Genomic DNA, 12,203 nt, shown 5'->3' on the forward strand with positions numbered 1-12,203 from the left:
CTGTGACAAAATTCCAGGAGGAAAGTGCTTTATTGAGCTGCCATTCTATTCCCTATATTGTTAAGTAAAACAGCAGATTCAGCATTTAACACAAACTCACTTATAGAGCACTGATGCGGCCTAAGAGGACTGATTCCAATCTTGAAAGAAGTTTTGTGGTAAAGTTCACACACCATGGAGAACTGTGTGGAAGAATTCACTGTTGCCTCAATTCCAGAAACTCCAACCTTCATCAACCACTGCTCTGGTCAATCAGCCATCAGTATCATGGAAGGACACCCCACCAGAAGAAATAAACAATTTAGCAAAGGCTCAGGTGATAATAAAGCAAATAAAATATTTTTAAAGTGTATGCATTTTTAAGTAATAACACTCTTGCCCACTCAATAAAGCACAGCATAGTATAAAAAACTTGTCATATATACAGGGAAGCCAAATTGTGTGACATCCTTTATAGTAATATTCACTTTTTACAGTGGTCTGGAATTGAACCACCACATTTCTGACCTATGGGATCATCTTCAGATATTTTAGAAAATCATGAGTTAAAGTTTATTTTTTAATGTTTAAAAAATCTAAAAATAATGGCTGTCCGAGAGAGGAGTATAATTTAAAGTGTTTTCTAAACTTGTTTTACTTTAAAATCACTCATTTAGAAACATTTCAGGATCAGGTGTTCTCAGGAAATGTGTGTAAGTAACTCTATCCTAAATGGCTGCTCGGCAAACTAAAAGGCAAAGCATGATAACCACCATGAAAATGGTCCAGAGAGAAGACTGATCACTCAAGGCTGGAGGGAATTGGAGGACTGAGTTTTCATGGAGGTATTTGAACTGAGCCTTGACTGAAGAAGAATTTCGATAGACATTTGATATGTGGGAGCTTTTCTTGTTGAGATAGTGGCAGGAGTGAGAACACAGAGCTAGAAAACCACAAATTTTGTTCAGGAAGTGGCAAGTGTTTCCAAATACATCTATGGGGGGCTGGTAAACTCAAGCAAGCCACCAGCTGGTCCCAGAACACACTTGGTCCTAATCTATTCAGAAGGATGCAAGGAAGTAGCGAAAGGCTTTCTGCTTCAGAATCACAACGTTGGGAACAGTCCTCGTAGCAGCTGGCTATACAGTTGTCTAGCAGCATTTTATTTCCTTTCCTTCCCCAAGGGACAGCTTATTTACAAGGGGTAGAAGTTTCAAGGCTAGTGAAGGGGTCTCCCAGGCCTAGAAGCTTTTACTCTGGTGGTATTAATACCTCTTTTTACAATTCTGTATTATCTCTACTGTCCCCACTAGGGCTTCTACTCAGCTACAGGAGTCTACTGAAGTCTAAATTATGAGGTATATCTAGATTTTATAGTTTGCATCTCATTTACATATGACTTATCAGTGAGAGATCATTTTGACCAGAAGTTTCAGAAGTTTTGCCTATGTAACAAGGTGGACACAATACACTTATTAGTTTTCCAAGAAAAGTGGGCTTAAATGCTAATAAATGGTCAAATTATTATTTGTAAATGGTACCCTAGAAGCCTGCTCCTAAATATAAATTGGCTAAGGAGATTAGGGGCATATTATGTAAGATATTTGATTCTAAACTAAAGAGTTTAGATTTTTAACCATGTCTAACCATTTTGCTTATGATTTCTTTCTCTCTTTTTTTCTTTTGAGACAAGGTCTCACTATATAGCTTTGGCTGTCCTGGAATTCACCCTGTAGACCAGGCTGGCCTTGAACTCACAGAGATCCACCTGCCTCTGCCCCCTGAGTGCTGGGATTAAAGGCATGCACAGTATGCCTGGCTTCACTTGAGATTTCTTACCCAAATAAATATATAATCAAACATATTTTGCTATAAAACATATAAATATTTGTTGGTATATATCTGAATAGAGCCAGTGAGATGTTTAAATATAGAAACATACATGTAGTCATGTGACATTAATCTTCTGAAATAGACAAGAAACTTTTAGCTTTAGAACAGTGGTTCTCAACCTATGCATTTGTAACTCCCCTGGGATGTTGAACCCCTTTCACAGGGGTTGCCTAAGACCATCGAAAACACAGATATTTACATTACAATTAATAACAGTAGCAAAATTACAGTTATGGAGTAGCAGAGAAAATTATTTTATGGCTGGGGTTCACCGCAACATGAGGAACTGTATTAAAGGGTCTGGACATTAGGAAGGCTGAGAACCACTGCTGTAGAAGATTGGGTCTATGCAGCACATCAAAACAATCAATATCAGGTGCTCAATGTAGTGGGGAATCTTTATTTGTTTCTCTTCTGAAAATGCAAAGACAGAATATCTTCTCACACCCTAGCGAAAGGACACAGTTTCTCAAAGTATATTTACACGGAAGAAATCTAAGAGACTCCACACTGTAGTTTTCTGAGGTTATGACCTCTCAATGGGCAGAAGTCAGCAGGTAGAAAAACTTTTATTTTAATTGAAGCAGCCACCAAGTATTATGCATAGTCTTGGCAGTTTATGCAACTGAGGCAGTAAATAACTGTTCAGTGGCTTTCCAGCCTTTGCTCTCCTAGGACTTAATGCATGCGTGAGAACATGATTCACCACCTGAAACCTGGAGTAAGAATCTATGCTTTACGGCTTTACTGCCCGCTCCAGCTCAATCCACACAACCCACTTAAGCCATCCTTCCAAGTCACCCAGAGGCTCATGTGTTTGAATAATTGGCTTCCAGCTGGTGGCTCTGCTTTAGGAGTTGTGGATCCTTTGGGTCTGAGACATACCTGGCAGAACTAAATAGCTGGGGGCAGGGACTGAAAGTTACATTTGCCTCTAGTTCCAGTTGGAGCTTTCTGTTTCCTTATTCTCCAACATGTGAACAAGCTACGTTGCTAGCTCCCACTGTCATGGACCAAGCCACTGCAGGTACCATGCCTTTCCTACCCTCTAAGTTGTGAACGAATAACAGACTTTGCCCCCAAGTTGCTTCTTTTAGGCAATGAGATAAGCAACTAATAAAGAGACGTATTGTCTGCTTCCTATGATGACAAGTAGTCAACATGACTGACTGTCAAAATGTGAGTCCAGGGAGAATTGTGGTCCTCAATTCCAGGTAACACGCTCAAGCTAGTAACGTAGCTTAGACATAATGTCAAACCCCTCCCTCTTTCCATTTCCTACATACCCCACATCAACTTGGATTCACCATTTAACTTTTCTGATGTGTTCACATCATGGCTCTGTAAGTCTCTGTCCACATGAAGTTGTAGCTATGGCAAGGACACAGTCCATACAAGACAAAGAGTATCTTAACCACTTGCTGATGTATTTAAACTAACGCTGCTAAGTCCTTTACTGTGCTAGTCTCAGCACAGAGTCTAGGTTAGGGTGCTTTCATTTTGGCATGAATAGAAACACACAATCAGAAATCCAAGAAAATAAATTTATTGAACTTTGAAGGGAAAAATCCACAGACATAAAAGAAAGTTAAATATAGACTGCAGGACACAACTAGTCATACTGTGAATAATGGCTTGTGTGGCCAGCAAAGTACCAAAAATGACATTCTGGGACTGATTGAGGTATTTAGCTATTTTTGGCTATAGAAACATGGTCAGCCTATGGTGAAATGGTAAGATAGTTCATCAAAACACATGTCTTTAAGCTGAATAGATTCTAAGTTGATGATATTTCATATGAACTAAATCATGTAGCCATTGGAGAAACCATAGCAGCAAAGTAGCAGAAAAATCTATTAAAATCTATTACAAAGTAACACAGTGAACCTTAAACACCAAATGCTAGATTGTCACTGTCTCTCCTTTGTGAAGGAGAATTTAAAACCACTAAACATTAAGCCTATTTCCCCACAGATGTCTGAGCAAAATGGTAAATACCATTAAAACTTTAAAGTTTCAAGCTTTTAAAAAAATACTTAAAATGAGAAGTATTCTTCAGTGGGCTGAGAGTCCTCTTTCTCTCATACATCTTTTTAGGGGGCTAACGCAAAGAACTATGTGTATGTTATTTGGGAATCAAAAAGCGATTTTTATATTGGGTGTTTTTCTGCCTGTCTGAGACTAATCTTCCTAGGGGTAAATAAGAAGTGATGAATCTCTTCTTACTATTTAAAATATATCTTATGAGAGGTTTGATGACAAAACTTCTGCTATTTGTGTAAATACTGAGTTGTCCTTTGTGACTGGAAACTCATTTATTCTGTCCCTTTTTGCCATGAATTAGAAGTATGTGCCTGGCTGTGAAACAAAGATCTAGGCCTTTAACTTTCTATTCTGTTACCTGGTTAACTTTATCCAGTGTGCTTCAACAGGTGAGTTTCTCTCTGTATGTATTAATTCTTAGGTGACTATAGAAACCAAGTTGTGTTTGAAGAGACAGTCCTGCATGGGTGTGGGAGTCTCCCTCTCCCAATCCCCGGGCTCCCCAAACCCCTCTCCATGTGTTTTGACAGCTCCTCCACATCCTAGCCAGTAACACCACCATCACTTCTACTTCTCTTAGAGTGCAGCCCTGTGGCTTGAACTTAAATTTGGTGAAGAAAGGGTTTCTTTTGTTAATATCATGTCTGTTATTGTTTGGTGTGTAGTATGTTGATCTGTATAAAAATTGTTAAATTTTATAAATTAAAAAATATTTATTTAAACCTTTAAAATGACTTTGTTCCAATAATGCAGGTTATTAGACATTGTAGAGTTATGAAATTTGAGGAGTTATAAAAAGGGCTTTGTAAAAAAATCTAACTTGTTGGCTTTCTTTAGGTTCATTGACCAAAGCATTAAACCCTCTTTACACTGTAGTTGCTACATCCTTGGATGGATCATTGTGAACTACAATGCGTGTGTAGTATATTATAAAACAGCCATGCTTAAAGTGTAAATTACTAAAAATATCTTTATCAATTTTATGTCAAAATAAATGTTTTACATATCCAAACTAGCCTTACTTTCTCGCCTAGAATTTTAGTTCCCAGTTATTTAAAAGAGAAAAAGAAATTAGCCTGTGCTATAATAATCTGCATTCAATTTCCTGAACTGCAAAAGCTACCTGATTGTTTTGCTTTTCCAAAAAACATGATTTACATACATGAAAAACAGCTATTTAATGCTTAGTATCACAAAATTAAGACCCACAATACAGACAATCACTGCCACTAAGCAGTCTTAGAGACGATTCTTCAAAAATATTTATAATTCACAATGGGAATCTATCTGGTTAAGCATTCTTGATTTTCTGCTTTATGATAATGTTTCAACATTTCCGGAAAAGGTATTTTAGAATCCACACTCACCCTCACACTCTCCCAACACAGATTTTAAACATGGTTTTGGTTTAGGCATTCATGCCCAGCCTTTTCTTTGCCATTGAAATATATGAAAGGCTACTGCATGATTTTGTTCAGTTGGTCTGTGCTCACGTAGCCACACGAGGAGAGGAACTTCTTTTTGTCAGGCAAACGCAAAGCAGTTGCGTTGAGTATAAGGCCCCGTGGAGACTGCACAGTGTGGACGGTGGTGTAGTCTGGGACAGGCATCTCAGCATCCGGAGCAAGCTCTGTTGTCTCGGACTTCCGGGCAGTAGTAAGGCTTTCTGTGGTGATGTAAATGTCCTCCTGGTTAAAGCTTGGTTTTACACACGATGTGGCCTCCAAGTGAGGGGCCACAGCGATGCACTTTTTGGCATCTGACTCACAGAAGTAGGCACTGTTCATGCTGTTATTTTCTTGGCAGGGTGCAGCCACCTCCGGCTGTGGCTGTGTGTTGCACTGGGCTAGCCCTGCCTTAATCTTTTGGCCTGGGGAAAGGACTACACTGCCTGCTGGTGTAATGTCGCTTACTTGGGCATAAAAGTCGATGTTTGCCAGCGAAGCGGTACTGCTTATCTGTGTAGAGACAGGTTGGTGGGTTGACTCAATTTCACTACTCGGAAGCGGCTGTGGTTTATCTTCCGCCGTTAGGGCAATGCAGGGGTGCAGAGAGCCGAGGGAAGCACCATAAGGCGAATTCTTTAGATTCTTCTGGTCAAGGCACAAGAGATCGGGTTCCTCTTTTAACTTCTGTGGCTGAGCAAACTCTGAGGTACCATCACACATGTCACTGGTGTGGAAGTCGGTGTCCAAAATGTCAGGGTCATAGCAGCTGGTACGTCCAGAATCATCATCCTTGGCTCCAAGGATACTGAGCGATTTCTCACGGGCATTGCTTAGAAGTCTGTCTGTGTCTGACCCTTCAGTCTTTTCATCTGCATCATCAATATCTAGCTCAATAAACTCAACCCAGGAGTCATCATTGTAGAAGTCAGATTTGTAGTTATCATGAATGCCTAAGATGGTGTTCACCTCCTCCAATTTTCCTTCCTAGAAGCAGATAGAAAGTGGAGATCTATGAAAAGCAACTCCAAACGATTAAATAATTTTCAATAGGGTGCATTGAGCTTGCAAAACCAAAACCAAAAACAACAACCAACCAAATAAAAATCCCAAACCCTCTCAACAGAGGATAGTATTCTTTAGGTATTACTCAATTGAATGATCTACAACTTAAGAGTTAATTACCTTGAGAAGATCTGGATCAATTCCTTTAATCTTTGGAACAGGGACTGGGGGCAAAATCAGCATCTTAATCCTTGAAAACAAATAAGGTTTTATTTTTACATATCTTAAAGATTACATGTTGTCTTATTTCAAAAGGTAGAAATAAAATAGAGGCAATACCATGACTTCTTCTAAGCATTCTTATAACGTATAGAAGTTATATGAGAATATAAGAAAGAGAGGGAAGGTACTGAACAGCAGATGACAAAAGTTTCAGGAGAAAAATATCACAAAAAGCCTTCATTTAAAATAATTTCAATAGATGTGGTTTCTTCTAATTTTTTTTTTTTTTTTTTTTTTTTTTTTTTTTTTGCTTAGTGCTTTTGATGTATAGCCAATTTCAATATTTGTCTGTGAGGAGTCTAACTTTGTCTAAAGTCAACTTCCAAGTGACTTATAAATAAGACACCTTTAAAAGCATATGACACCAAGAAGATATGGAACAAAGATTTCAATTTCTCTCTCTATTCCTATATAGGTAGGAAATGAAAGTAGACAGGGGACCCTGAGAGATGAGGAAGAGGTCTGGAGGAATGCAGAGTATGGGGAAGAAAATGTGATAAATATGCAGAAAACAGAAGGGAGGTCTGGTTGGGAGGAAGGAGAGGCCAGAAAGAAGGAGAGGAGATTGGTGGGGGAGGGGATGGGAGGGAAAAAGAAAACATGATGATGTCTATGCATGGAAACATCACAGTGAGACCCATTGCTTTGTCTCCTGATCCCACCAAAAGTAGTAAGAAAACAAAAGAACCTTTGAATAGAGGCGATGACTGAGTACCACTGGTATAATGTTTACTTAGCATGCCAGAGCCTTGGGTTGAATTCTTAAAACCACACAAAACCAAGAATGGTGGAGGCAGGAGAATCAGAAGTTTAAAATCAATCGGTCTGGACAAACAAAGTAAAATACACCCACACACACACACACACACACACACACACACACACACACACACACATCTTTTAAATCCTATTTATTGAGAGCATGATATTTCATTTGATATGTTTTTAAAGCTAGTATAATTAGACAACCTCACATATTTTCTTGGCTTTCGTGACATGATATGGACAACTAGTGTTAAGGGTGAATGGTTTTATGTACATAGCAATTTTATTTACTACCACTCCATATAAATTTTGGAATTTCACTAGCTCTATAGACTAATTATCACAAATCCATTGATTAGACTCTTTTGGCATTACTCAAGTTCATACCTTACTTAAAATTCTGAAGATATATTTATTTTTTCAAACAACTGAAAACCCTGTTGTTTCAATTGTAGTAGATGTTTTCACAAAACAGAAATGTGGCCTAAAAAATAAGCTAAGTTCAAAACAAAATTATGCAGTGAGTTTTGCTTTCCCCATCATTTACATGATAAAATTGAACATGAAACTGAAAATGGAGTTCATTCAGTTGTAGTTTTTCAGTATTCTTAGCACTCAAGAATACTGGCATTGCCTGAATTATTTCTAGTTAAATTCTATCTTGAGTATGGCTAACTTTGAGGTTGGAGAATTTTGGATTGCTGCAACAACTAAAAGCCCATACCATATATGCCTATATTCCATTTTGAGTCACTGATACCTCTAGACTTCAGCTGAAGAACTTGATTTCAATTTTACATAGAGCAACTGACTATTGATGGCCCCAAACTGAGGGGATTCCAGGACAGGACTTGCAGTGCAAAGACCAAGCGATTCTTGAGAATCTTAAAAATGGTAGTCACATTTGTCCTAGAAAGAGGCTCATGACCTCATGGGATTCTGAAAATAACTTAAATGTAAACAAAGGACAAACAATATCACTATTTTTCCTGCATGTTGCATAAACATTTTCTGCAATCTATGTTTCTCCAAGTGGAAAATGATATTTTATTGTTCAAAAAGATTTAAAAGACAATGTTGCACACAAAAATGTGGACTTTCAGAGAGGGTAAGAGGTACAAACAAGTTCAAACAGCAGTGGTTGAATAGCTGCATTCAACTCTCTGGACTCCAAGAAATTGTACAATAGAATTTCTTAAAACTTGGAAGGAATTTGGATTGAATTTACAAATGTAAGTAAAATATGGATGGCCAAATAGTTTACCTGGAACCCAAATTTATTTGAAATCAACACCTTATGAATAAACTTGAAAGTGTCTTAGAATGAAGTGTTCAGGTGGCTTCAATTTGTTGTTTAAATTAGATGATACACGATGATGGCAACAGATTCTGCCAAAGCTCCGGGGATACTGTGGGGTTCTGATGTGAAGGGGAGACTTGTTGAGTCCCTTTGGGGAGTTCTTCACATAAGAAAGTACTGTCAACATACACACAGGTACTAGTGCAAACGTCTTCATGTGCTACATAAGACTTCCCGATCTAAACTGCCCATTTTCTAAGGTTAACATTACAGACTGAGTATTGATGTGGTAAAGGCAAAACCAGAAATAGTATTCTGAGTTCATTAAAATTTCCACTCCTATAGTACAAAAGAAATTTTCCCACAACACGGGGGAGTACACATAGAGATCACAACTTGCAAAAACATATCAAGGACAGTGTTTTACACCTACCTTTGCTGTTTTGAAAAAATCACTACAAATAACATCACCGCTACTCCAAATATTCCAAAGATAATAATTAAGAACCATGGAAACTGGAAATCTAAAACAGGAAAGAATATTTCACCAACAGAATTATGAATAATTAAAGCAAAATTTACATTGCACTGTCCTTTCCCACATGAAAATATTTGTTAATTTGAATTCATATGGCAAAGTTAGTGTTTCACTTGATAACCATGGCAACAAAATGGAATGACTTTGGTTTTTTTTTTCTTTCCTAAGGATACAACATGCTTGTCCACTGTAAATATGTATGTGTGTAAAAACAGTTAAAGAAAAAGAGGCTTCTGGGCATGGTGGCACACACCTTTAATCCTGGCACATGAGAGTCAGAGGCAGATGGATCTCTGTGAGTTCAAGGCCAGCCTGGTCTATAGAGTGAGATCCAGGAAAGCCAGACCTACACAGAGAAACGCTGTCTTGAAACCAACAACAACAAAAGAAAAGGAAGTGGGTAATTTGAGAGAAACTGAGGTAGTGGTGATAGTGGTGGTGAATGGGAGGGTTGGAGTGAGGAAAAGGGAGGGGGAATGATGTAATTATATTGCAACTAAAAAGTACATTATTAGAAAAAAGGAAAAAAAGTTCAAAAGCAAAATCACATTTCAAACAGGTTGCAAAAAAGCTAAACCTGTAAGCTTCTCATATGTCTCAATGTCTGAGGAGTATCACTACGGCTTCAGTGCCAAGAAGAAACTGTTGCTTGTTAAACTTAAGTAAATAATGCCCATTTGATATTTTAAACTGTAATGATTTTTTTTAGCTTCTACATTGAGGCTATATCAAAATTATGAGGGCAGAGTAACTGTGACATACTTAGGCACACAGAACACATTGTTATAGCTTTAAAACTATGTGTTTATGTACATTGTACTGAGGCTGTTCAGATATCAGTACACTTTATGAGCACTGGGAGAATTTGTCTGTGAAACCTCCACCTCTTTCCTTATTACTAAATGCCCCTCCCCCAAGTTCTTCGAGGTTGGTTCCCCATATTCTCCCACAAAGGCAGGAGTTAACTACAATTAGAAATCCAGAGTCATCTCTGGGGTTTCCTGTGTAGGATCTCCAAATGCTTCATGTGTCCCATGAATATGACTAACCCATGGCTCACTAGGTTTTCTCTAGGTTTACACCACATCTGCACTTCCCCAAATCCACGAGCACCACCATTTCATCCCAAACTCTAGATAACCTTGTTTCTTCCAGATACAAATGCAAAACAAACACTTTGTAGAAAAATTTGGAAATACAGATGCAAATAAATAAACAAAGGCAAAAATCCACTCCCTTAGAATCTTACTGTTCGGGAACAAGCACTGTGTTCCTCTATCTGAGTTTCTACCTGCCCCGGGACTTTTCTTAAAGCAAATAATTTGGAAACGAAATCCTTTTGTTATTTCTTTAAAATTTATTTTATTATTTTTTAATTATGAGTATGTGTGCATGTGAGGGCAGGTGCTAGCAAGGGCTAGAGATGGCAGATCTTCTGGAGCGGATGTTACAGGTGGTTGTCAATCTCTTGATGTGGGTTCTGGGAATTGAACTTGGGTCCTGTGGAAGAACAGGAAGTGCTCTTAACCACTGAGCCATCTCTCCAGTCCCTCCTTTTGTTTTTTGTTTGTTTGTTTGTTTTTTTCCAGTGCATACATTTTCTACAGATAGTAGTGACTTCAGTGTCTTGCCCCTGATATATGAAACTGGGGTATATTGACCTAGACAATATACCAACAGTGTAGGCATATGTTAGCTGCTGGATTGCCAAAAGTCATGCTAGCTGCAAGTTAACCACCCTGCCCACACTTTACCTTCTTCGCATGTCAATGCACTCATCTGAGGAAATGTTATGTAGAGCACCTCGCTGAAGTCGCTGAACTTTTCAAAGTTCCGTTGTCTGGATCTCACACGCACTTCATATTCTTTTTCCAGTCTCAACGAGTACAGTGGGACTGATGTTGACCATAAAGGACCCGTCTTGCAAAACAAAAATATGAGAACGTATAGCCTCAGGTATCAACAACTCAACTCACAAATTCTTCAAGTATTTTCCCCTTTCTCTTCACACAGGGTTTCTAGAAATTGAGTAGTATTTTAACTTGTCCATAGGGAATTGGCTATTAAATGAAATACACTGAGACAAATTATGTAAAGAATAATTTTGTTAAAATGATGATAATAATAATCCTCAAATTTCTTTTAGTATAAACCCAAAGATATACATTTGCTTAAAGAAATATAGCTATAAAGGTTGAGTCAGGTGAAGAATAGAAGAAAGGGTATGTGATAGGGAGGGTTTTAGTTGTGGGGTGGTAGGGGGAGGACAGGAGGGAGAAGGGAACTGGGACTGTCATGTAAAACAATCTTGTTTCTAATTCAAATAAAAAATGATAAAAAAGAAATATAGCTATGTCTTTGCTTTAGGTCATTAGGTCATTAGTCAATTAAGACTTAAGCATGGCAGAGCTATACAGAGGAGTACAAATATGTTATCTACTTATCTGGGGCATTACAGTTTTGTATGGAGCAATATATTAGAAAAGGGAACCCCACATTTCCACACCAAAGCAAATTATGGCCACAAGCGAATTATATATCTGTAGAATATGCATTTTCTGGAAAGCCTGACTAGTCATTTATTAATAATCACGGGATTTGAAATAGTCCTAGAAATACTATAGTTGCCTTGAAATGTCAAATAATTTTGTTGGGAGCATCTACACACTTTATTTATGCCAGAAGTCTTAAGCCTACCCCAGGATAGTCTGTTGCTCAAAAATCTGCATAGAAAGGTATTGTGTAGCTATTTTCTCCAAATGGAAACATTATCTCCTGGGAAGAGGGTCTTCAGACTTAGGAAGTAAGCAAAACTCAGAAGGCTGGGAGTTCATGAAACCTAGATGACTCACAAGGCCCTTCTACAAGGGTTATTTGCGCAGTAATTATTGCTAGGTAGAGGCAACTGTCCAATCACCTTAGCCTCCTGCAAGCTGTGCAGGCAACAGCCGGG

General features: G+C 38.2%; 1 protein-coding gene across 5 annotated transcripts in view; it reads right to left on the reverse strand.

Annotated features, from left to right (window-relative positions):
- Positions 1-3,402: 3,402 nt before the first annotated feature.
- Positions 3,403-12,203, reverse strand: part of Ghr (growth hormone receptor) — a 232,160-nt gene continuing 223,359 nt past the window's right edge. For all 5 annotated transcript variants that reach the window (XM_035440588.1, XM_035440586.1, XM_027401385.2 and 2 more), the window contains 4 exons: positions 11,005-11,170; positions 9,146-9,236; positions 6,546-6,615; positions 3,403-6,347 (listed from right to left, as the gene is read on the reverse strand). In XM_035440588.1, the coding sequence (XP_035296479.1) occupies positions 5,373-6,347; positions 6,546-6,615; positions 9,146-9,236; positions 11,005-11,170 (1,302 nt within the window). In that variant the 3' untranslated portion in view covers positions 3,403-5,372. The remainder of the gene's footprint in view (positions 6,348-6,545; positions 6,616-9,145; positions 9,237-11,004; positions 11,171-12,203) is intronic.

This window comes from Cricetulus griseus, chromosome 2 (genome assembly GCF_003668045.3).
Source record: "Cricetulus griseus strain 17A/GY chromosome 2, alternate assembly CriGri-PICRH-1.0, whole genome shotgun sequence".
Taxonomy (NCBI): Eukaryota; Metazoa; Chordata; class Mammalia; order Rodentia; family Cricetidae; genus Cricetulus; species Cricetulus griseus.